The 26,310-nt window shown below is 40.0% G+C and overlaps 1 protein-coding gene across 4 annotated transcripts; it reads right to left on the minus strand.

Annotated features, from left to right (window-relative positions):
- Positions 1–732: 732 nt before the first annotated feature.
- Positions 733–25,886, minus strand: LOC113173737 (beta-galactoside-binding lectin-like). Of its 4 annotated transcripts, XM_026377266.1 has the most exons (5): positions 16,750–17,398; positions 16,477–16,616; positions 16,115–16,194; positions 15,807–15,978; positions 13,904–14,190 (listed from the first exon to the last, which is right to left on the minus strand). In XM_026377266.1, exons 2-5 carry the CDS (start codon positions 16,480–16,482, stop codon positions 14,026–14,028), a joined length of 423 nt encoding a protein of 140 aa, XP_026233051.1. In that variant the 5' UTR covers positions 16,483–16,616; positions 16,750–17,398; the 3' UTR covers positions 13,904–14,025. The 4 variants fall into 4 exon arrangements, with proteins under 4 accessions (XP_026233053.1, XP_026233051.1, XP_026233050.1 ...); XM_026377268.2 differs by lacking the exons at positions 13,904–14,190; positions 15,807–15,978; positions 16,750–17,398 and adding exons at positions 733–909; positions 1,223–1,394 and having other exon boundaries at positions 16,477–16,732; XM_026377265.1 differs by lacking the exon at positions 16,750–17,398 and having other exon boundaries at positions 16,477–16,743.
- Positions 25,887–26,310: the final 424 nt, after the last annotated feature.

Here is a 26,310-nt window from a genome sequence, read left to right on the forward strand (position 1 = left end):
CTGTTATTTTGTACTGACTGGTTTCACGTCTATAAAATTTCAGTTTCTGTTGCCCTCTTCTGGATGGTTACAGTTAACCACATGGTGTTTACATGAGGCTGTAATATTTATCATGTTGAAAGAAAAATGTGTATATTTTAATGGAAATTACACCAACTCCAAAGAAGTGTATTTAATAAAGCTTTATAGATTTTAACATAATAATTGATAAAGTAAAATTTCAGCAGTGCTCCAGTCCAGTGAACATAGCTAATGTGGTGTTGAAAGGTGTGTGGAAAAATGGAAAATGCTATACCACATGTGATTAGTCTTAAACTGTGATTGGTGTAAAGTCTCATTCTCTGCAGTGTTCATTTCTTCTCCAATCACTCCATGTCTGGATGTCTCCACCCTGAATACATCCTCCAACTGCAGAGTCATCAGAACTTCTGAAGCTAGTAGAACTCTGAGTAGTACTTAAAGTCTGAGGTACACATTTTGTTATCTGTTTCAGTTTGTTGTAGTCGTCTTAAAACTTTTCTGAACATTATGAAGAAAGAACTCAAGACAGAAAATGATTTTTCACATTTGTGAATCTTGATTTTATTGGTAAATTGCTGAGCACACATTTGTGGACATCATGAGACATCAGACATGAACAAATCCTTTCCACATGTGTAAAGTTGATTGTATTAGTAAATCACTGAGTCTTCTATCACATGTATTCAGGTCAATATGTGATTATTATGTGACTTTATTTGAATTCACTGATTCCTGGGAGGTTTACTTGATCTTAAAACTTGTGATGCGAACATCATCATCAACAAAGATCATTGGGTAGATCTCTGCACCGAGGCGATTAGGGAAGCGGAAAACAGTGTTATCTGGTAAAATCACCAAGAACTCAGCAGACTTGAATTCAATGGAAATCTGTAGAGAGATAAATGAAGAATGAGTAACAAGAGACGTAATAACACAAAATCATATCATTATAAATACCTGTAAATATATCAAAAACAAATGTATGTAGTTTTCACAGATCTGTATGAGTTAATAAATTAGTGGTAACATGATGAAGGTCAAGTTATCAGAGGTACAGTGACACACATTCTCCAACAGAGGTCACTAAAAGAAAAGAAGAAGAATGAGACGTGGATTTAAAACAGTAGACACACATGAAGGGTCAGAATAAATATGACACACACACACACACACACACACAGACACACACACACACACACACCTCGAACTCCTTTCCTTCTTCAAAGGGAAAGCTTTGTCCGTAGCTCCATTTACCCCAGGTTCCTCCCTGGCAAGAGTTGAAGACCACTTTTCTTATGTCATCACAGTGGTTAAATCGAGGGTCGACATGCAGAGCTATGTCTCTGTCACTGGAGCCGATATTCACATTAAACCTGAAGCACAAAGAAATAAAAACATTCATCATATTTTAAAATTATTCATTATGTTTAAAACTGATAAGATGACTCAGAGGGTTTGAAACTTTACAGAAACAGTTCAGAAATATTGTTTTACATTATCACATCTTACCGTGCAGCATTCGATTTAGGAACTCCAGTAACAGTCAGAGTCTCTCCAACGTTAAAGGACGCGTCCATTAGGGTCAAAGCCTGTGGACAGAAGAAGACGATACAGTCAGTTGTTGTGTGATACTAACACCTGTCAGTAACTCCGTCCTCTTATGACCACAAATGTCAGATCTTTGACATATTGTATTTGCAGGTGTCAGGGAGCCAATAATTATTTAGACATTCACCTGTAAATATTCTAGTCTGTCTAATGTCAGTAATACAGATACAGAGGACAGTTACACTTTTAAAATATGACCCAACACTCATCACCTACCTGAGGAGTCAGAAAATACACAGAATAAAAAATGAAATAATACTTACTCTCATCTTTGCAGATGTCGTTAATAAAAGCTGAAGAGAAATGAGAGTGAGTGTGAATGTTTGTCTGTCTCTTTATATCAGTCCTGTGGAAACTAACTCAGGGAGTAACCTGCCTCTGGACCAATGACAGTCAACAAGTCTCAGCACTTCCTAAACAGGAAAGGTGGTGAAGATGATGGATTGAATTTATCAGGTACATCTGTGAATATTTGAATGTCAGATTACTGTTAATTCTACGTCCAGTTGCTGAGACTCAATTTCCAGAGAACTTTTACCAACATGTTCCTGTTAATTCCACCTCCTGCGCTCACACACATCCAGTTTTGAAGATAATTAATTACTGACATGCAACAAATAACAACTACATGAAGCTCAAATGTCTTATTGAGTTCTCATATCACCACATTGTTTACTCTGTGTCTCATGGGAACCTGTACAATCGAGTTTCTGACTGTAAACTTTGGGGTAAACACTATAGAAAAATAAGGTTACCTGTGTGGCTCCTTATCAGTATTGATCAGAACGGCAAAGAGGCAAATAGACTTTTTGTTCAGTAGATCACAGAACAAACTTTGGACAACAGGAGAGTTTGTTTGGACTTTAGAAAATAAGAAATATTCTGAAAACACAAAACGCTCAGAGATGACCTTTCTGAGGAGACTCAGGTCCTTCAACGTCTGCAGCATCATGTGATGTTCTATGAGTCTGTGGTTCCAGTGTCATCTTCTATGCTGTGGTCTGCTGGGGCCACAACATGAAGGTGTCAGACACTAACAGACTAAACAAACTGATCAGGAGGAGCTGGTTCTGTTCTGGGGTGGAGCTGGACCCTCTACATGTTGTAGTTGAGAGGAGGATGCTGAACAAACTCCTCTCAGTCCTGGACAATCCCTCTCACCCAATAATCTTTCCAAGCGACTCTCCACTGTTCTCATTCTTTATTTGTGTTTCTTCCGGCCTACAAGTCTATGAGTTCCCGTCAGTATGTTCAATATAAAAAGATCAAATTAATTTAGCTTGAAGCTTGAATGAGCACTAACATAATTTATCAGAGTTTCTGGTCGTTATTATCATATCAGTATCTGTCTTTAGCATCAGGTCATTGCCCCAAACATAGTGGACATAGGCTTTGGGTCAGCTGCTAAGGAGATGATCCAAAAACAACAGCAAGAGGGCTCTTATGCCAGGTCTGAAGGTTAGCTGGGCTAAGTAATATGTAGTCAGCTTGGAACAGGAATCGGATGTGATTGAAGTCTGCTTGCCAGAAATGTTCAAAAAAGATGTTTCGCTGCAGCACATTTTCCCATTTTATCCATTTCTTTGAGTTCCACCACCTGCATCCACAGATATTCATGTAAATTAGTTGGAATCTATTCAGCTGTCAAATGTTGTGCAACTAAAGAATTAAATGAGAACAAATACCACCCTTCATCATAAAATGTTAATAAAAATGTCAGTGGTTTAGAAAAGATGACAACAAAATATGTAAAACCTGGACAAATGAACAGCATCCTGCACAAGCAGCATAAGATCTGTTAGATGAATACACAAGTACTCTACTACTGTTAATACCATTTAAAAAGGACAGAGAACAAGAAGAGATGAGTGGTTTCACTTTTACTGTGATCTGTTTTAGAAAATACCACCATATTATTTTACAGTACCCCTCCAGTAATGGTCAGGGTCTCTCCAAAGTCCAAAGACCTGTTCCTTCACAGTCTGTGCACAGAAGAACAAGAAGGCCACTCAGTGGAACCACAAGCAGTGTTAGGTGATAAATGAAAAGTGTAACTGACATCTCACTGTGCTCTTCTTGTATAACTGAACCAGTTAAACTGTGCTGCAGACAATGACAGCTGTTTGTAGGAACACCAACGTCTCACAGCTCTCGTTCAGAGACTCTGAGGAGTTCAAAGTTCTGTGAACCAGGGAACCCACGAAGTACAGAGGCTCATGTGACCCAAAAGAAGCATCAGTGGACTCCAGACAGACAGGAAGTAGAGTGAGAGTGAAGTAGAGAGCTGGAGGTGTCAGAAGCACCAATGAGGGAACAGGCTCTTTGAGTACAGGGTCACCTGGAGGAGGTGTGAAACATGTGAGGATACAGGTGGTGGGACTCAAAGAAATGGATAAACTGGGAAAACATGCTGCAGTGAAACATCTTTTTGGAACATATGTGGCAAGCAGACTTCAACCACATCAGATTTCTGGTCCAAGCTGTCTACAAATTACTTAGCCCAGCTAACCTTCAGACCTGGGATAAGAGCCAATCACACTCACACTCCTTTTCCACTGGGAGAGGGTTACATGTTCACTATGGTTGGGGCAACGACCTGATGCTAAAGACAGATACTGATATGATAATAATGACCAATAATTCCAGTAAATGATGTTGGTGCTCATTCAAGCTTCAAGCTAAATTAATTTGATCTTTTTACATTGAACATACTGACGGGAACTCATAGACTCTGCATTCGTCTCTGAGTAGGCCTACGTTGATGCTGATGTTGTGTTTTATTGAAGGTACTGTACATGAGAACTCCATTGACTCTGACATTCACTGTAAAACTGAAGCACAGAGAAATAAAAACATTTACTACATTTTAAAATGGTTCATTATGTTTAAAATGGATCCTTCATAGCCTCAAATTACTGAGGAAAAGTTAGCACGTAGTGTCTCTTGGTCTTTATGTCTGTGATGAAGGTATTAAAACAATGGTCCTCATGTTCAAACCAGTCGGTGCATTTTACAGGAGAAATGAATCAAGTAGAGACAAAGGAAAATAAAAAGGAGTGAAATGAGTTCATGTAAATTAGTTGGAATCTATTCAGCTGTCAACTGTTGTGCAACTAAAGAATTAAATGAGAACAAATACCACCCTTCATCATAAAATGTTCATGAAAATATCAGTGGTTTAGATAAGATGACAACAAAATATGTAAAACCTGGACAAATGAACAGCATCCTGCACAAGCAGCATAAGATCTGTTAGATGAATACACAAGTACTCTACTACTGTTAATACCATTTAAAAAGGACGGAGAACAAGAAGAGATGAGTGGTTTCACTTTTACTGTGATATGTTTTAGAAAATACCACCATATTATTTTACAGTACCCCTCCAGTAATGGTCAGGGTCTCTCCAAAGTCCAAAGACCTGTTCCTTCACAGTCTGTGCACAGAAGAACAAGAAGGCCACTCAGTGGAACCACAGCAGTGTTAGGTTCAGACTTAGATTTGTGGTTTGAACATCAGGTTTTTCACTGTACTGTGTGTTGGAATTTTCTTTTTGTTACAACTGATTTGATTAAATTGCACTTAGGTTAATTGGTGACTCTAAACTGTCCATAACTGTGTATGTGAGTGGGAATGTTTGTCTCTGGATGTCCCCCCTGTCCGGGGTGTACCTCTCTTCTCACCTAATGACTGCTGGGATTGGCTGTAGCACACTACATCCCTTAACAGGAAAAGTAGTTCAGATAATGGATGGATAAATATGTTGACCTCATGTTGAATGTTAGGTGATAAATGAAAAGTGTTACTGACATCTCACTGTGCTCTTCTTGTATAACTGAACCAGTTAAACTGTGCTGCAGACAATGACAGCTGTTTGTAGGAACACCAACGTCTCACAGCTCTCTTTCAGAGACTCTGAGGAGTTCAAAGTTCTGTGAACCAGGGAACCCACGAAGTACAGAGGCTCATGTGACCCAAAAGAAGCATCAGTGGACTCCAGACAGACAGGAAGTAGAGTGAGAGTGAAGCAGAGAGCTCGAGGTGTGAAGCACCAATGATGGAACAGGCTCTTTGAGTACAGGGTCACCTGGAGGAGATGTGAAATATGTGAGGATACAGGTGGTGGGACTCAAAGAAATGGATAAACTGGGAAAACATGCTGCAGTTAAACATCTTTTTGGAACATATGTGGCAAGCAGACTTCAACCAGACTTTAGGTATGTAAACAATGTTCCTCATGTTCAAACCAGTCGGTGCATTTTACAGGAGAAATGAATCAAGTAGAGACAAAGGAAAATAAAAAGGAGGTAAATGAGTTCATGTAAATTAGTTGGAATCTATTCAGCTGTCAAATGTTGTGTAGCTACAGAAACAAATGAGAACAAATACCACCCTTCATCATAAAATGTTAATGAAAATGTCAGTGGTTTAGAAAAGATGACAACAAAATATGTAAAACCTGGACAAATGAACAGCATCTTGCACAAGCAGCATAAGATCTGTTAGATGAATACACAAGTACTCTCACTGAAGTCTTCTCATCAGGACTCCAAGGTCATCACTCTAAGGCAGTGGTAGGAATCAAAGTAAAGGAGACTCTCTTCGAGGGAAATTCACCTTTTCATACTATTTTTTTCATTCGATATCTTGGATATAATTTTGGTTGAATGCTGAAACAAATGCAACTCAGTGTTAAAGGAATCATTCAAAATAACAATTTTATTTCTTAATGTTGTGTTGATTATTTTCTTATCATTTTGTCTGAACATCTGATTCTTAGTTAGTGATCTAAAGGAAGTTCTGTTGTTTTATTAAATTGTTATTTATGTTATATTTTATAAATACATTGCTTTTGCCTTTTTTATAAGTGTGTATGTGTGGATTCCTAGTGGGATGGAGGTCTTTTCACTCTCTGTGTAGAGTTGCTACTGCCAGTCTCCTTATCGAACCAGGTGATTAATGAACACAGAGAACCTTGAATCTCAGTAACTGAATCACACTGTGCCTAAAACTCAGTAGAAAACACAGAATAGATATCTAAGGTACTCAGCCAGGTTCAGCAGTGTAGATTCTGATAGCCAGGGTAGGGCATAAACCTACTAGGGACTACATCTTCACCCTGAATACATCCTCCAACTGCAGAGTCATCAGAACTTCTGAAGCTAGTAGAACTCTGAGTCGTACTTAAAGTCTGAGGTACACATTTTGTTATCTGTTTCAGTTTTTTGTAGTCGTCTTAAAACTTTTCTGAACATTATGAAGAAAGAACTCAAGACAGAAAATTATTTTTCACATTTGTGAATCTTGATTTTATTGGTAAATTGCTGAGCACACATTTGTGGACATCATGAGACATCAGACATGAACAAATCCTTTCCACATGTGTAAAGTTGATTGTATTAGTAAATCACTGAGTCTTCTATCACATGTATTCAGGTCAATATGTGATTATTATGTGACTTTATTTGAATTCACTGATTCCTGGGAGGTTTATTTGATCTTAAAACTTGTGATGCGAACATCTGCATTAACGAAGATCATTGGGTAGATCTCTGCACCGAGGCGATTAGAGAAGCGGAAAACTGAGTTATTTGGTAAAATCACCAAGAACTCAGCAGACTTGAATTCAATGGAAATCTGTAGAGAGATAAATGAAGAATGAGTAACAAGAGACGTAATAACACAAAATCATATCATTATAAATACCTGTAAATATATCAAAAACAAATGTTTGTAGTTTTCACAGATCTGTATGAGTTAATAAATTAGTGGTAACATGATGAAGGTCAAGTTATCAGAGGTACAGTGACACACATTCTCCAACAGAGGTCAGAAAAAGAAAAGAAGAAGAATGAGACGTGGATTTAAAACGGTAGACACACATGAAGGGTCAGAATAAATATGACACACACACACACACACACACACACACACACCTTGAACTCCTTTCCTTCTTCAAAGGGAAAGCTTTGTCCGTAGCTCCATTTAGCCCAGGTTCCTCCCTGGCAAGAGTTGAAGACCACTTTTCTTATGTCATCATAGTGGTTAAATCAAGTGTTGACATGCAGAGCTATGTCACTGTCTCAACAAGGCTCAGCAATCCTTTAACAGGAAAGGTGGTAAAGATGATGGATTTAATTATCAGGTACATCTGTGAGTATTTGAATGTCAGATTCCTGTTAATTCCACCTAAAAAGAAGGAAGTCCAGTTGCCAAGACTGAACTTCCAGAGAACTTTCACCAAAATGTTCCTGTTAATTCCACCTCCTGTACTCACACACACCCAGTTTTATAGTTAATCATTGACCAACTTACAACAAGTAAGAACTACATAAAGCTCAAATATCTCTTTGAGTTATCCTTTTACTACATTGTTTACTCTGTGTCTCCTGGGAACCTGTACAATCGAGTTTCCGACTGTTAACTTTGGTCACTGAGTTCTCTATCACATGTATTGTAAATTTTAAAGCACAGGACAATTTGTGATTCTACTGTGACTTTTTATTCACTGATTCCTGGGAGGTTTACTTGATCTTAACATATGAGATGTGAAAATGGAACTCAGTAAAGTTGAATCTGTACTGGAGAGATGAGTGGAGAATAAGTAACAAGAGATGTAATAACACAAAATCATATCATTATAAATACTTGGAAATATATCAAAAACAAATGTATGTAGTTTTCACAGATCTGTATGAGTTAATAAATTAGTGGTAACATGATGAAGTTATCTGTGGTTGGTTAGTTACAGTTAACCATATGTTGTTTACATGAGGCTGTAATTTTTAATTTTTAGAAAGAAAAATTTTCTATTTTTTAAAGAAAATACAGCAACTTCACAGAAGTGTATTTAATAAAGCTTTATAGATTTTAAGACAACAATTGACAAAGTTAATCTTCAGCAGTGCTCCAGTCCAGTGAACACAGCTAATGTGGTGTTGAAAGGTGTGTGGAAAAATGGGAAAAATGTGGGGTCCAGATGGCAAACATGGCGTCTCAGCAGAATCCCAACAACGATGATAACCATTCTCCAAATTACCAGGCGCTGATAGATGAGATAAAAAGCTTATCCTTTCAAATGCAGCGCGGAACTGATGTAAGTGTTCCATAGAGTCCCACAAGACCCGATACACCCCCCACCCCTGCTCCATTCGATCATGACGAAACAATAAATCAAATACTAAATATTTCCAATCAGATTCAAAACATTGCACAGGACCAGAGTAACGCTCCTGAAAATCTACCGTGCCAACAACCTTCACCACAAACAGGAGGAACAATTGTTTCAACAAACAGCGGTAACCAGCCTTCAACAAGTAGCTGTAATTCATCAGGCGTTTCTAATCCGGCTCCATCCACTAGTTGTAATCAGCCTTCATCCAGCAGGTGTATACATCCTTCAACATCTCGTAGTGACAACCAAAATCCTGAAGATGTCGCCCCTGACCACCCAATTCAAAGACCTGCTGACAAAACCCTCAACTGCGAGATCCTCCAAAAAAAGCGGAGTATCTGTATATTGTGTCTGTATATTGTGTCTGTATATTGTGTCTGTATATTGTCAACAATAATGACAATCAGCTGTGTTTTGCCATCAACTTCGTGCATCTTCTCAACACCAGTTGCACAGAGGATGACGTAGAGAAATTTGCTAAAATCATTCAGGAGAAAACCTGTCTAACAGAGCAGACCCCTGTCTCCTTCTCAGACATCTAAAAATTTTAAACTGTCATCCAAAGTAAAATTGTTGTATTTTACAGAAACCATGGCAGCGGCCCTTTGTTGAAATTTGAAACTCAGACCCCCAGAAATGCAAAAACACTGCTTTTGTTCTTATTCCAAGGTCATTATTATGGAATAAAAGATGTCAGGATTTTTCAGGGTGTTAGGTACTTTTGTACATTTTGTCATACAGGTTACAGTTCGGAAGAGCACCATATATGCCCCATTCATTGTGGGGTCTGCCTGGATCCTGAGTGTAGCACATATCCAAAACATCAAATGTCATGATTGTCACCGTACGTGTCATTTGCTCCACTGTGTGAATAAGCACAAAGAGAAAAAATGGCGACCTAGAGCCGAGAAATACACTAGTCAGTGTGATTTGCATAAATATTGTCCTGAATGCAAAACGTTCTATTATAGTGCGTTATCTGAAGCTGTGGAAAAACACAGATGTGACGATGGCTTTGGCCATATGTGTGGAAAAGAATATGATCTAGAAAAAGAGACAGCTGAAACGCATGAATGTTACATTCAGCCCATCAAAGTTAAAAAGAAAAAGAAAAACAACGTTCCCCCCCCCTCCCCACTTGTTCTTATTCTTCATTTGTGTTTCTACCAACCCCGACTCCTGATGGCCCCTGACCAGAACCGTGCTGCTGCTGCATTTTGGATCATGTGGAGGGGTTTAAAGGAGCATAATGGGCCAGGCCAGGGAATTATAGTGTAGAGGAGATATGACCACAACCTGTACAAAGAGGTGGTTTGTATATTCAAACAGGGAGGTTGGATCTTTCTAATGTTACAAAGTGAAAATCTGCAAGAACTTGAAACTGATGAGATGTGGTCAGTAGTGTTCAGTTAATGATCAGTGTGACCCCCCAGGTTTCTAGCAGTTTTAATGGAGCAGTCACTGAAGACCCTACATTGATGCTGATGTTGTGTTTTATTGAAGATACATGAGAACTCCGTTGGTACTGATATTCACTGTAAAACTGAGGCACAAAGACATGAAGATATTTACTACATTTTAAAATGGTTCATTATGTTTAAAATGGATCCTTCACAGCCTCAAATTACTGAGGAGAAGTTAGCACGTAGTGTCTCTTGGTCTTTATTTCTGTGTTGTAGTGTATGTAAGCAATGTTCCTCATGTTCAAACCAGTCTGTACATTTTACAGGAGAAATGAATCAAGTAGAGACAGAGAGAAATAAAAAAAGAGTTAAATGAGTTCATGTAAATTAGTTGGAATCTATTCAACTGTCAAATGTTGTGCAACTAAAGAATTAAATGAGAACAAATACCACCCTTCATCATAAAATGTTAATGAAAATATCAGTGGTTTAGAAAAGATGACAACAAAATATGTAAAACCTGGACAAATGAACAGCATCCTGCACAAGCAGCATAAGATCTGTTAGATGAATACACAAGTACTCTACTACTGTTAATACCATTTAAAAAGGACAGAGAACAAGAAGAGATGAGTGGTTTCACTTTTACTGTGATCTGTTTTAGAAAATACCACCATATTATTTTACAGTACCCCTCCAGTAATGGTCAGGGTCTCTCCAAAGTCCAAAGACCTGTTCCTTCACAGTCTGTGCACAGAAGAACAAGAAGGCCACTCAGTGGAACCACAGCAGTGTTAGGTTCAGACTTAGATTTGTGGTTTGAACATCAGGTTTTTCACTGTACTGTGTGTTGGAATTTTCTTTTTGTTACATCTGATTTGATTAAATTGCACTTAGGTTAATTGGTGACTGTAAACTGTCCATAACTGTGCATGTGAGTGGGAATGTTTGTCTCTGGATGTCCCCCCTGTCCGGGGTGTACCTCTCTTCTTATCTAATGACTGCTGGGATTGGCTGTAGCACACTACATCCCTTAACAGGAAAAGTAGTTCAGATAATAGATGGATAAATATGTTGACCTCATGTTGAATGTTAGGTGATAAATGAAAAGTGTAACTGACACCTCACTGTGCTCTTCTTGTATAACTGAACCAGTTAAACTGTGCTGCAGACAATGACAGCTGTTTGTAGGAACACCAACGTCTCACAGCTCTCTTTCAGAGACTCTGAGGAGTTCAAAGTTCTGTGAACCAGGGAACCCACGAAGTACAGAGGCTCATGTGACCCAAAAGAAGCATCAGTGGACTCCAGACAGACAGGAAGTAGAGTGAGAGTGAAGCAGAGAGCTGGAGGTGTCAGAAGCACCAATGAGGGAACAGGCTCTTTGAGTACAGGGTCACCTGGAGGAGGTGTGAAATATGTGAGGATACAGGTGGTGGGACTCAAAGAAATGGATAAACTGGGAAAACATGCTGCAGTTAAACATCTCTTTGGAACATATGTGGCAAGCAGACTTCAACCACATCAGATTCCTGGTCCAAGCTGTCCACAAATTACTTAGCCCAGCTAACCTTCAGACCTGGGATAAGAGCCAGTCACCCTCTTGCTCCTGTTCCACTGGGAGAGGGTTACATGTTCACTATGTTTGGGGCAATGACCTGATGCTAAAGACAGATACTGAAATCATAATAACGACCATAAACTCTGATAAAGGATGTTAATGCTCATTCAAGCTTCAAGCTAAATTAATTTGATCTTTTTACATTGAACATACTGACGGGAACTCATAGACTCTGCATTCGTCTCTGAGTAGGCCTACGTTGATGCTGATGTTGTGTTTTATTGAAGGTACATGAGAACTCCATTGACTCTGACATTCACTGTAAAACTGAAGCACAGAGAAATAAAAACATTTACTACATTTTAAAATGGTTCATTATGTTTTAAATGGATCCTTCATAGCCTCAAATTACTGAGGAAAAGTTAGCACGTAGTGTCTCTTGGTCTTTATGTCTGTGATGAAGGTATTAAAACAATGTTCCTCATGTTCAAACCAGTCGGTGCATTTTACAGGAGAAATGAATCAAGTAGAGACAAAGAAAAATAAAAAGGAGTTAAATGAGTTCATGTAAATTAGTTGGAATCTATTCAGCTATCAACTGTTGTGAGAGAGAGAGTGAAGCAGAGAGCAGGTTCTTTGAGTACAGGGGCACCTGGAGGAGGTGTGAAATATGTGAGCATGCAAAAGACTCTGCACTTGTTATTTTGTACTGACTGGTTTCATGTCTGTGATATTTCAGTTTCTGTTGCCCTCTTCTGGTTGGTTGGTTGGTTACAGTTAACCATACGGTGTTTGTTTGAGTTAAAGATAGTTGAACCCACACCAGTACACAAACCTGTCCACCACCCCCTGCTACTCTTTGATGTCTCTGTAACCCAGGTTATTATTTAGAGCTCTGTATTACACAATGTTCCTAAACGCATCATGAACAGGTTAGTGCTAGATGCTCTCTTTACTGCACACATGAAGTTTCTACACTCCCATCATGACTCTAGCAGACCACACAACTCAGACAGGTGTGTGAGTAGAAAAAAACATAGTTGAAAGTTATAAAAGTTAAGTAGAACATTCTTCACTAGACATGTGCTGTACTAGAGTCAATAGAGCCGGAGCTGTCAGTGAGAAGAGTTACTGAATGGAACTGAATTGAAAGAGACGAGAGAACAAAAACCCAGACAGGCGTTTTTATCAATTAAGCAGATTATCCTGGTTGTTTTTTTTTTTGAGGGACGATTCTTCTGCTGTCGTGGAGCTGAAGTCTTCTCATCAGGACTCCAAGGTCATCACTCCAAGGCAGTGGTAGGAATCAAAGTAAAGGAGACTCTCTTCGAGGGAAATTCACCTTTTCATACTATTTTTTTCATTTGATATCTTGGATATAATTTTGGTTGAATACTCAAACAAATGCAACTCAGTGAGACCGTTAAAGGAATCATTCAACAAAGAACATAAGAAAAGAACATTAAGAACTGACAACTGAATATTTGGGTTGACTTGACAACAATTTTATTTCTTAATGTTGTGTTGATTATTTTCTTATCATTTTGTCTGAACATCTGATTTTTAGTTAGTGATCTAAAGGAAGTTCTGTTGTTTTATCACATTGTTATTTATGTTATATTTTATAAATACATTCCTTTTGCCTTTTTTATAAGTGTGTATGTGTGGATTCCTAGTGGGATGGAGGTCTTTTCACTCTCTGTGTAGAGTTGCTACTGCCAGTCTCCTTATCGAACCAGGTGATTAATGAACACAGAGAACCTTGAATCTGAGTAACTGAATCACACTGTGCCTAAAACTCAGTAGAAAACACAGAATAGATATCTTAGGTACTCAGCCAGGTTCAGCAGTGTAGATTCTGATAGCCAGGGTAGGGCATAAGCCTACTAGGGACTACATCTTCACCCTGAATACATCCTCCAACTGCAGAGTCATCAGAACTTCTGAAGCTAGTAGAACTCTGAGTAGTACTTAAAGTCTGAGGTACACATTTTGTTATCTGTTTCAGTTTATTGTAGTCGTCTTTAAACTTTTCTGAACATTATGAAGAAAGAACTGAAGACAGAAAATGATTTTTCACATTTGTGAATCTTGATTTTATTGGTAAATTGCTGAGCACACATTTGTGGACATCATGAGACATCAGACATGAACAAATCCTTTCCACATGTGTAAAGTTGATTGTATTAGTAAATCACTGAGTCTTCTATCACATGTATTCAGGTCAATATGTGATTATTATGTGACTTTATTTGAATTCACTGATTCCTGGGAGGTTTACTGATCTTAAAACTTGTGATGCGAACATCTCCATCAACAAAGATCATTGGGTAGATCTCTGCACCGAGGTGATTATGGAAGTGGAAAACAGAGTCATCTGGTAAAATCACCAAGAACTCAGCAGACTTGAATTCAATGGAAATCTGTAGAGAGATAAATGAAGAATGAGTAACAAGAGACGTAATAACACAAAATCATATCATTCTAAAGACCTGGAAATATATCAAAAACAAATGTATGTAGTTTTCACAGATCTGTATGAGTTAATAAATTAGTGGTAACATGATGAAGGTCAAGTTTAAGAACAAGGGTGACACGCAGAACTGCAGCAACTACAGAGGAATAAAGTTGATGAGCCACACAATGAAGCTGTGGGAAAGAGTAGTGGAAGCCAGGCTTAGGAAGAAGGTGGAGATTTGTGAGCAGCAGTATGGTTTCATGCCCCGTAAGAGCACCACTGATGCTGTTTTTGCTTTGAGAATGTTGATGGAAAAGTACAGAGATGGTCAGAAGGAGCTGCATTGTGTCTTTGTGGATTTAGAGAAGGCGTATGACAGGGTGCCGAGGGAGGAGCTGTGGTACTGTATGAGGTTGTCGGGAGTGGCAGAGAAGTACGTCAGAGTAGTTCAGGACATGTATGAGAGAAGTATGACGGTGGTGAGATGTGCTGTAGGTCAGACAGAGGAGTTCAAGGTGGAGGTGGGACTACACCAAGGATCAGCTTTGAGTCCCTTCTTGTTTGCTATGTTGATGGACAGGCTGACAGATGAGGTCAGACAGGAATCTCCCTGGACAATGATGTTTGCGGATGACATTGTGATCTGCAGTGAGAGTAGAGAGCAGGTAGAGGAACAGCTGGAGAGGTGGAGGTTTGCTCTAGAAAGAAGAGGCATGAAGGTCAGTCATAGTAAGACAGAATACATGTGTCTGAACGAGAGGGATCCAGGTAGAAGTGTTAGGTTACAGGGGGCTGAAGTGAAGAAGGTGCAGGAGTTTAAGTACTTGGGGTCAACAGTTCAGTGTGATGGAGAGTGTGGAAAAGAGGTGAAGAGACGAGTGCAGGCAGGTTGGAGCGGGTGGAGGAAAGTGTCAGGAGTGTTGTGTGACAAAAGAGTGTCAGCAAGACTCAAAGGAAAGGTGTACAAGACAGTGGTGAGACCAGCTCTGCTCTATGGGTTAGAGACGGTAGCAGTGAGAAAGAGACAAGAGGCTGAGATGGAGGTAGCAGAGATGAAGATGTTGAGGTTCTCCTTAGGAGTGACCAGGTTAGACAGAATAAGGAACGAGTACATCAGAGGGACGGCTCACGTTGCCTGTGTTACCGACAAAGTCAGAGAGGCCAGACTGAGATGGTTCGGACATGTTCAGAGGAGGGATAGTGAGTATATTGGTAGAAGGATGTTGGAGATGGAGCTGCCAGGTAGGAGGGCAAGAGGACGACCAAGGAGGAGATATATGGATGTCTTAACAGAGGACATGAGGTTGGCTAGTGTTAGGGTAGAAGATGTTCATGATAGAGTGAGGTGGAACAGGATGATTCACTGTGGCGACCCCTGATGGGAAAAGCCGAAAGAGATGATGAAGGTCAAGTTATCAGAGGTACAGTGACACACATTCTCCAACAGAGGTCACTAAAAGAAAAGAAGAAGAATGAGACGTGGATTTAAAACAGTAGACACACATGAAGGGTTAGAATAAATATGACACACACACACACACACACAAACACCCACAAACACACACACACACACACACACACCTTGAACTCCTTTCCTTCTTCAAAGGGAAAGCTTTGGCAGTAGTTACTTTTACCCCAGTTGCCTCCCTGGCGAGAGGTGAAGATCACTTTTCTTATGTCATTTAATTGGTTAAATCGAGCGTCGACATGCAGAGCTATGTCTTTCTCACTGAGGCAGATATTGACATTAAAGCTGCAGCACAAAGAAACAAAAACATTCATTATATTTTAAAATTGTTCATTATGTTTCAAACTGATAAGATGACTCAGAGGGTTTGAAACTTTACAGAAACAGTTCAGAAATATTTTTTTACATTATCACCACTCACTGTGCAGCATTCGGTTTAGGAACTCCAGTAACAGTCAGAGTCTCTCCAACTTTAAAGTAGGCGTCCATTACGGTCAAAGCCTGTGGACAGAAGAAGACGATACAGTCAGTTGTTGTGTGATACTAACACCTGTCAGTAACTCTGTCCTCTTATGACCACAAATGTCAGATCTTTGACATATTGTATTTGCAGGTGTCACGGAGCCAATAATTATTTAGACATTCACCTGTAAATATTCTAGTCTGTCTAATGTCAGTAATACAGATACAGAGGACAGTTAGACTTTTAAAATATGACCCAACACTCATCACCTACCTGAGGAGTCAGAAAATACACAGAATAAAAAATGAAATAATACTTACTCTCATGTTTGCAGATGTCGTTTATAAAAACTGAAGAAAGTGAGTGTAAATGTTTGTTATCAGTCCTTTGTGAGAATGGAAACCCACCCAGGGAGTAATCTGCCTCTGGACCAATGACAGTCAACAAGTCTCAGCTCTCCCTTAACAGAAAAGATGGTAAAGACGATGGACTGAATTATCAGGTACATCTGTGAATATTTAAATGTCAGATTCCTGTTAATTCCACCTAAAAAGAAGAAAGTCCAGTTTCCGTCTTGCAGAGACTCAACTTACAGAGAATTTGCACCAACATGTTCCTGTTAACTCCACCTCTTACACTCACACATCCAGTTTTGTAGATAATTAATTACTGACATGCAACAAGTAAGAACTGCTTACTTAAGAGGTGGAGTTCGTGAGGGAACGGGACTGACGGGACCAAACAGTAAAGTGCAGGAGGATATATTTATTAAACAAAAGGCAGGGACACGGGGAGCTAACAAGCACTGAACAAAAGTAGCAACAAAAAGACCCAAAAACACGGTGAAATAAGGACTAACAAAAACCAGAAACAGACGGACATAGTATCAACTGAAAACATTGAAGTAGCAGGTAAAAAGGAAAACGTGGGGAAACAGTCCAACAAACAAAAAGAGTCCCAGAGAAACCAACAAACAAAAGGGGAGCAACTTGAGGGACGGACAAACCAGAGTGATTGAGGAGCACCATGCAATACAACACAACATGACAAACCAGCAGGGAATAAAGCACTGAGGGGAGCCTATAAAACAAAAAGGGGAACACAGGTGAAATGAATCAGTTAATCAGGAGTCCAGTGGGATGAGTGGAGGTGGAGGAAGAGAAAAACAAGGAAACAGCAGGAGGAGACAAAAACGCCTAAACACACAGGGATGAGGCCTGAGGCCTAACAGGAGTTAACAGGAACATGTTGGTGCAAAGCTCAAATATCTCTTTGAGTTCTCATATTACCACATTGTTTACTCTCTGTGTCTCATGGGAACCTGTACAATCGAGTTTCCGACTGTAAACTGGGGGTAAACACTATAGAAAAATAAGGTTACCTGTGTGGCTCCTTATCAGTATTAATCAGAACAGCAAAGAGGAAAAAAGACTTTTTGTTCAGGACGTCACAGAACAAACTTTGGACAACAGTCGAGTTTATTTGGATTTTAGAAAATAAGAAATATTCTGAAAATATAAAAAGACTCAGAGACTCAAAGATCTGGAGCTGGACCCTCTACATGTTGTAGCTGAGAGGAGGATGCTGTCCAAACTCCTCTCAGTCCTGGATAATCCCTCCACCTAGTTAGTTAGTGGAACACTCACTGAAGACCCTATGTTGATGCTGATGTTGTGTTTTATTGTAAAGCTGAGGCATAAAGACCTCAAGAGATTTATTAAACTTTAAAATGGTTCATTATGTTTAAAATGGATCCTTCATGGCCTCAAATTAATGAGGAAAAGTTAGCACGTAGTGTCTCTTGGTCTTTATTTCTGTGATGAAGGTATTAAAACAATGTTCAACTCATGTTCAAACCAGTCGGTGCATTTTACAGGACAAATGAATCAAGTAGAGACAAAGAAAAATAAAAAGGAGTTAAATGAGGTCTTGTAAATTAGTTGGAATCTATTCAGCTGTCAACTGTTGTGCAACTAAAGAATTAAATGAGAACAAATACCACCCTTCATCATAAAATGTTAATGAAAATATCAGTGGTTTAGAAAAGATGACAACAAAATATGTAAAACCTGGACAAATGAACAGCATCCTGCACAAGCAGCATAAGATCTGTTGGATGAATACACAAGTACTCTACTACTGTTAATACCATTTAAAAAGGACGGAGAACAAGAAGAGATGAGTGGTTTCACTTTTACTGTGATCTGTTTTAGAAAATACCACCATATTATTTTACAGTACCCCTCCAGTAATGGTCAGGGTCTCTCCAAAGTCCAAAGACCTGTTCCTTCACAGTCTGTGCACAGAAGAACAAGAAGGCCACTCAGTGGAACCACAGCAGTGTTAGGTTCAGACTTAGATTAGTGGTTTGAACATCAGGTTTTTCACTGTACTGTGTGTTGGAATTTTCTTTTTGTTACAACTGATTTGATTAAATTGCACTTAGGTTAATTGGTGACTCTAAACTGTCCATAACTGTGTATGTGAGTGTGAATGTTTGTCTCTGGATGTCCCCCCTGTCCGGGGTGTACCTCTCTTCTTATCTAATGACTGCTGGGATTGGCTGTAGCACACTACATCCCTTAACAGGAAAAGTAGTTCAGATAATAGATGGATAAATATGTTGACCTCATGTTGAATGTTAGGTGATTAATGAAAAGTGTAACTGACACCTCACTGTGCTCTTCTTGTATAACTGAACCAGTTAAACTGTGCTGCAGACAATGACAGCTGTTTGTAGGAACACCAACGTCTCACAGCTCTCTTTCAGAGACTCTGAGGAGTTCAAAGTTCTGTGAAACAGGGAACGCACGAAGTACAGAGGCACCTGGAGGAGATGTGAAATATGTGAGGATGCAGGTGGTGGGACTCATTCTACACTGCAGCATGTGGGAAAACGTGCTGCATCTTTTTGGAACATATGTGGCAAGCAGACTTCAACCACATCAGATTTCTGGTCCAAGCTGTCTAGAAACTACTTAGCCCGACTAATCTTCAGACCTGGGATAAGAGCCAGTCACTCTCTTGCTCCTTTTCCACCGGGAGAGGGTTACATGTTCACTATGTTTGGGGCAATGACCTGATGTTAAAGACAGATACTGATATGATAATAACGACCATAAACTCTGGTAAATGATGTTAATGCTCAATCACACTGAACATCTACAAACTCAGAGACTCTGCACTTGTTATTTTGTACTGACTGGTTTCATGTCTGTGATATTTCAGTTTCTGTTGCCCTCTTCTGGTTGGTTGGTTACTGTTAACCATATGGTGTTTACATGAGGCTGTAATATTTATCACACTGAAATAAAAATGTGTACATTTTAAAAGAAAATATAACAAGTTCACATAATTTAATCTAATAAAGCTTTATAGATTTTAAGATAACAATTGATAAAGTTAATTTTCAGTAGTGCTCTAGTCTAGTGAACACAGCTAATGTTGTGTTTAAAGGTGTGTGGAAAAAAACATGTGATTAGTCTGGTCTAGTCTATCTACATAGATATAAGATACACCAGCTCTATCAGTCAAGATTTAGGCCTCATCACAGCACAGAGACAGCACTTGTTAAAGTAGTAAATGACCCCCTAGTGGCCTCTGATCAGGGTAGTGTCTCTATGCTTGTGCTACTCGACTACAGTCGTATTCTCCTTCACAGAGTAGAAAATGTTGTAGGAATTAAGGGAACGGCCCTCTCCTGGCTTAGGTCCTATTTGACTGATCGTTATCAGTATGTAGATCTAAATGGCGATTACTCCACATGCTCTCCAGTGGAGTTTGGTTTTCCACAGGGTTCCGTTTTAGGCCCACTGCTTTTTTCCCTCTACATGCTTCCTCTGGGCAACATAATCCATAAGCATGGTATTAACTTTCATTGTTATGCTGACGACACACAGTTATATGTTTCATCAAAACCAGATCAAACAGCTTAATAAAGTTGATCAATGTGTAAAGGTGTCATGATTCCAGCTCCTCCTGTCTGTCTGCCCCTGATTTTTTTGTTTTCTCCCTCCTCTGTCATGTGACCTGCTAATTGCCTATTGTCTGCACCTGTGCTTGCCCTGTCCCTTTATTAGCAGATCTGTCAGTCCGGATAGTCTCACGTCAACCTGAGAACCAAACTATCCAGCGTTATCTTCAGACTGCTTATGTTACAGTTCCTCCCTCTGTCCCTGTCTGTGGCTTTGGTTTTGTTTTGTTCTGGTCTCACCCTCCTGTCTCACACCATATATGGACTTCCTCCACTTTCCGCCCTCCACTCACTGCTGGACTAATTGACTAATTCAATGCACCTGTTACTCCCTCCATTTTAAAAGCACCCCTCAGTCCTCAGTTCGGTGCTGGTTTGTCACATTGACTTTCACACATCACTCACCCTGATGTTCATTCATGCTCTCACGCTCCTCATGTTTTGTTTGCCCCGTATCATTCTGGTCAGTTCATGTGTTTGTTTGTTCGTCAGGAACCTCTGTTTGTTTGTAAGTTTGAATTATTTGGTCTGCGTTTATGCAGTGTGTGTCTTTGTTGTTACTTTGTCCTGTTAGCTTTGTTTGTTTGTTCCCGTCTGGCCTGCCTTCTGCAGTGAATTTAGTTTGTTACTTTGTTCATCTATTTTGTCAGTTTTGTCCATGTTAATGCATGGGTTTTAAGTTGTTACTTTGTATGTCAGGTTGTGGTTTTGTTTGTGTTTACTCACCGTGTTTTCGGGTCTTTTTCATTTGATACTTTGTTAGTTTGTGTTAGTTCCCTGTGTCCCCTGCCTTTTGTTAAATAAACCTCATTTTGGTTCCTACCTGTTTGTTCGTCGCCGTCCGTCAGGCCAGATTGTAACAGCTTATTGGATACGAACCCTGCCTGACCTGAGACCTGTCTCTGTCTGACTTCCCCCTAACCGGACCTGCCTTCTGTTCTGACCTGCCTCTGCTCTGCTCTTCGGTAACGTGAGTGTTTTCTGCCTGACCTGTTCCTGCTCCCCTCTGCCTCTGTCCCTGTTCTGTCCCTAAATTGGATTCCCTTGTGTATGACCTGGACCGTCCCCTGACATTGTTATCAGCCTTTTGGATCTCTGTTTTCTATATTACCTCTCAGTATTGAGCTGGATTGTTGTTTGGACCTCGGTTCTCGCCTTATGGACATTAGTGCTTGGACAGCTTTTTATGTACGACCCTGGATTTGTCTCTTACTCTACACCTCGGCTTTCTGGAAACCTGTCAACAGTTTTTTGTGTTCACTAACTCATTGTGCTTTTGCCACTTAGCCTTTTCTTCAGACCATATCATTCCTCCTCTGCTACCAGTCAACACATGCTTCATTCTACTGTCGGCCATTTTGGAAGCTCCATCATATTCTGCAATCTACAACTCCTCACAGTCTTCTCTCTGGTTCACTCCTCCCTGCTTCTCGGCCACAGCTCATCAGCACTTCAGTGAGAACTCCAAGATTAACATTACCCAAGATCCAGCCAGACTCAATTTAACTCTGTTTCCTCTCCTAGATCACCATACTCACCTGACGACAGCTCTGTTCGGCCGCAGGTTCCCGACTTCCTTATGTCATTTCTCTTGTCCTGTGTTGTCTCTGGCAATGGAGTCGGATCCTAGGCTCGTGACAAAACGATATAAGAGACTGGATACTAATTAACTTCCTTCTACTTAATCCTGATAAGACAGAAGTACTAGTTATAGGATCATCTGCAGCTAGAAGCAAGATTTTACATCACAATGTAACTCTAGATGGCCTTTCTGTTACATCTAGTGCAACAGTCAAAGACCTTGGTGTGATTCTAGATTCCAGTCTTTCATTTGAAGCTCATGTAGATAATATCACCAGGACAGCTTTCTTTCACCTCCAGAAATATTGCCAAGATGAGGAATATTTTGTCACTTAATGATGCAAAAAAAATTAGTCCATGCTTTCATCACCTCTAGGTTGGACTACTGTACTGCCTTACTGTCTGGCTGTTCAACCAGGTGCATAAACAAGCTTCAGTTAGTTCAGAATGCAGCAGCGAGAGTCCTCACTAGAACCAGAAGATACGATCACATCACGCCTATCTTATCTACACTTCATTGGCTCCCTGTGAAATCTTGCATTGATTTTAAAATACCACTTTTGACATTTAAAGCATTAAATGGTCTCGCGCCGCAGTATCTAAGTGAACTGCTAGTGTCTTATGATCCACCACACCTACTTGGATCAGAGGATGCTGGCTGCCTGTCAGTACCTGGTATCATGAAAACTACAGCTGGGGGCAGAGCTTTTTCTTACAAAGCCCCAAAGTTATGGAATAGCCTTCCAAATGGCGTTCGGGACTCAGACACAGTCTCAGTGTTTAAGTCTAGGCTGAAAACCTACCTATTTAGTCAAGCATTTGAGTAAATAGATCTGGGAAGGACTCATGGACGTAGAGCATTATGGTGAACTGGTATGTTTAGATGCTGTCTTCCCCACTCTGACTGATCAATCAGGTTTGTTGACAGTGAAGTGTTCGGTTGCTCTACATCCCAGGGAGCCCTCATGTCTGCGTTTCCTTCTGGCCCACCCTTTTAGTTAGGCTGTCATAATTAGTTTCTGCCGGAGTCCCTGCTGCACTCTACACTAAATGTACATTCACCTCCTATGTTATCTGACTGTGACCATAACTAACTGTTATCTCTCCTCTTCCTGTCTCTCTATCGAGCTAAATGTTTTACCCTCTGGACCTGTCTGACTCGTCCTGGTGCCCCACTTCTGGTCACAGATCTCGTTGCTTAGATCCCCCGTGTGGTCTCTGTGGGATGCGTGTGGTGACTGGGGATGGTTCCACTCTAACATGAAGTCGGTCTTGGCCTCGGCTGCCTTCGGCAGCTGTTTCTCTGAGGTCTCAACTCAACGCTCGATAGTCCAAGACTGGAATGTCCTACAAGTCTACCTGACCTCCAATACCTGACTGGACTCCACATTAACTTAAAAAACATTAACTATTATACTGAACTTCCTGCTGCCTAACACATAGCATGTGATCACCCATATAAGGCTGGGTTCCCTGTTGAGTCTGGTTCCTCTCATGTACTTGTACTGTTCTTTGGTTGTGTAAAGCTGCTTTGTGACAATGTCAGTTGTTAAAAGCGCTATACAAATAAAATTGAATTGAATTGAATTAGTCTTAAGCTGTGATTGGTGTAAAGTCTCATTCTCTGCAGTGTTCATTTCTTCTCCAATCACTCAAATATGTGATGTCACATAGTGTCCTGAAGACGACATAGTCATAATCTGCAGTAGCTCAGGAGATCACGTCCATTCCTGTTGATTCCACCTTATAATAAGGAAGTCCAGTTGACAAAACTCAACTTACAGAGAACTTATTCCAGGGAGGAACGACAAGATATAAACAACATAAATAATTATTCTGATGAGAGTTAGTCCACCACCTCTCTATAGAGGGAGGGGACAAGGAGGGGGGAGTTTTACAGTTTGATGGTCGCAAGCAGAAAGGATCTCCTCTGGTTCTCTGTGGAGAACATGATGTGATCAGTCTTTGGCTGAACACTGTGCAGTGGGTGGATTGTCCAGGACTGAGAGGTGTTTGTACAGCATCCTCCTCTCAGCTACAACATGTAGAGGGTCCAGCTTCACCCCCAGAACAGAACCAGCTCCTCCTGATCAGTTTGTTTAGTCTGTTGGTGTCTGGCACCTTCATGTTGCTGCCCCAGCAGACCACAGCATAGAAGATGACACTGGAACCACTGACTCATAGAACATCATCAACATGGTGCTGCAGGCGTGGAAGGACCTGAGTCTCCTCAGAAAGTATATCAGGCTCTGAGCCTTTTTGTACAGTGCTGATGAGTTCTTAGTCCAGTTTGATGTCCAAGTACACTTCCAGGTATTTGTACTTGGACACAACCTCCACCTCCCTGTATAGAGAGAGGGATGACAGGACACCTGGATTTCCTGAAATTCATCAGTAGTACTTAAAGTCTGAGGTACACATTTTGTTATCTGTTTCAGTTTTTTGTGGTCGTTTTAAAACTTTTCTGAACATTAAGAAGAAGAAGAAGAACATTTTGCCTTTTTTATAAGTGTGTATGTGTGGATTCCTAGTGGGATGGAGGTCTTTTCACTCTCTGTGTAGAGTTGCTACTGCCAGTCTCCTTATCGAACCAGGTGATTAATGAACACAGAGAACCTTGAATCTGAGTAACTGAATCACACTGTGCCTAAAACTCAGTAGAAAACACAGAATAGATATCTTAGGTACTCAGCCAGGTTCAGCAGTGTAGATTCTGATAGCCAGGGTAGGGCATAAACCTACTAGGGACTACATCTTTACCCTGAATACATCCTCCAACTGCAGAGTCATCAGAACTTCTGAAGCTAGTAGAACTCTGAGTCGTACTTAAAGTCTGAGGTACACATTTTGTTATCTGTTTCAGTTTATTGTAGTTGTTTTAAAATTTTTCTGAACATTATGAAGAAAGAACTGAAGACAGAAAATGATTTTTCACATTTGTGAATCTTGATTTTATTGGTAAATTGCTGAGCACACATTTGAGGACATCATGAGCCATCAGACATGAACAAATCCTTTCCACATGTGTAAAGTTGATTGTATTAGTAAATCACTGAGTCTTCTATCACATGTATTCAGGTCAATATGTGATTATTATGTGACTTTATTTGAATTCACTGATTCCTGGGAGGTTTACTTGATCTTAAAACTTGTGATGCGAACATCTGCATTGACAAAGATCATTGGGTAGATCTCTGCACCGAGGTGATTATGGAAGCGGAAAACAGAGTCATCTGGTAAAATCACCAAGAACTCAGCAGACTTGAATTCAATGGAAATCTGTAGAGAGATAAATGAAGAATGAGTAATAACACAAAATCATATCATTATAAATACCTGGAAATATATTAAAAACAAATGTATGTAGTTTTCACAGATCTGTATGAGTTAATAAATTAGTGGTAACATGATGAAGGTCAAGTTATCAGAGGTACAGTGACACACATTCTCCAACAGAGGTCACTAAAAGAAAAGAAGAAGAATGAGACGTGGATTTAAAACAGTAGACACACATGAAGGGTCAGAATAAATATGACACACAGACACACACACACACACACACACACACACACACACACACACACACACCTCGAACTCCTTTCCTTCTTCAAAGGGAAAGCTTTGGCCGCAGAGCTCTTCACCCCAGTTTCCTCCCTGGCGAGAGCTGAAGACCACTTTCTTCACGTGATCACCGCAGTGAAATCGAGGGTTGACATGCAGAGCTATGTCTTTGTCACTGAAGCCGATATTCACAGTAAACCTGAAGCACAAAGAAACAAAAACATTCATTATATTTTTAAATTATTCATTATGTTTCAAACTGATAAGATGACTCAGAGGGTTTGAAACTTTACAGAAACAGTTCAGAAATATTGTTTTACATTATCACCACTTACTGTTTAGCATTTGATTTAGGAACTCCAGTAATAGTCAGAGTCTCTCCAACGTTAAAGGACGCGTTCTCTAGGGTCAAAACCTGTGGACAGAAGAAGACGATACAGTCAGTTGTTGTGTGATACTAACACCTGTCAGTAATAATACAGATACAGAGGACAGTTACACTTTTAAAATATGACCCAACACTCATCACCTACCTGAGGAGTCAGAAAATACACAGAATAAAAAATGAAATAATACTTACTCCCATCTTTGTAGATGTAGTTAATAAAAGCTGAAGAGAAATGAGAGTGAGTGTGAATGTTTGTCTGTCTCTTTATATCAGTCCTGTGTGGGACTGGAAACCCACTCATGGTGTAAACTGCCTCTTGACTAATAACAGTTGGATCAAGTCTCTTCACTTCCTCATAGGAAACATTTTAAAGATTCACCTAATTTATTATGTGTCAGGATTCCAGCTCTCCAGCCCCGTCTGTCCCTCATTCCCTTATTTGGTCGGTTTCCTGTTTGTCCTCCTACCTGTCTTATTACCTGTTTACTCGTTAACTCCACCTGTGTCACCCCCTCTCTTTATAAGCAGGTCCATTTTGTCAAATAGTCTCAAATGGACCGAGAACAGTAGCCAGCGTTTATCCTTGGACAGCTTTCTTGTTGCTAACTCTACCTGACCTGGAACCTCTGGGACTGTGAGTTCTATTCCAAC

Source organism: Anabas testudineus, chromosome 21 (genome assembly GCF_900324465.2).
Source record: "Anabas testudineus chromosome 21, fAnaTes1.2, whole genome shotgun sequence".
Classification (NCBI taxonomy): domain Eukaryota; kingdom Metazoa; phylum Chordata; class Actinopteri; order Anabantiformes; family Anabantidae; genus Anabas; species Anabas testudineus.

Excerpts from the sequence above, each read along its gene's own strand:
- LOC113173737 (XM_026377266.1), bottom strand. Across the intron at positions 15,979-16,114 it reads CCTAAACCGAATGCTGCACA|CTTTAATGTCAATATCTGCC; the intron begins GTGAGTGGTGAT and ends TTTGTGCTGCAG. Across the intron at positions 14,191-15,806 it reads AAGAAGGAAAGGAGTTCAAG|ATTTCCATTGAATTCAAGTC; the intron begins GTGTGTGTGTGT and ends ATCTCTCTACAG.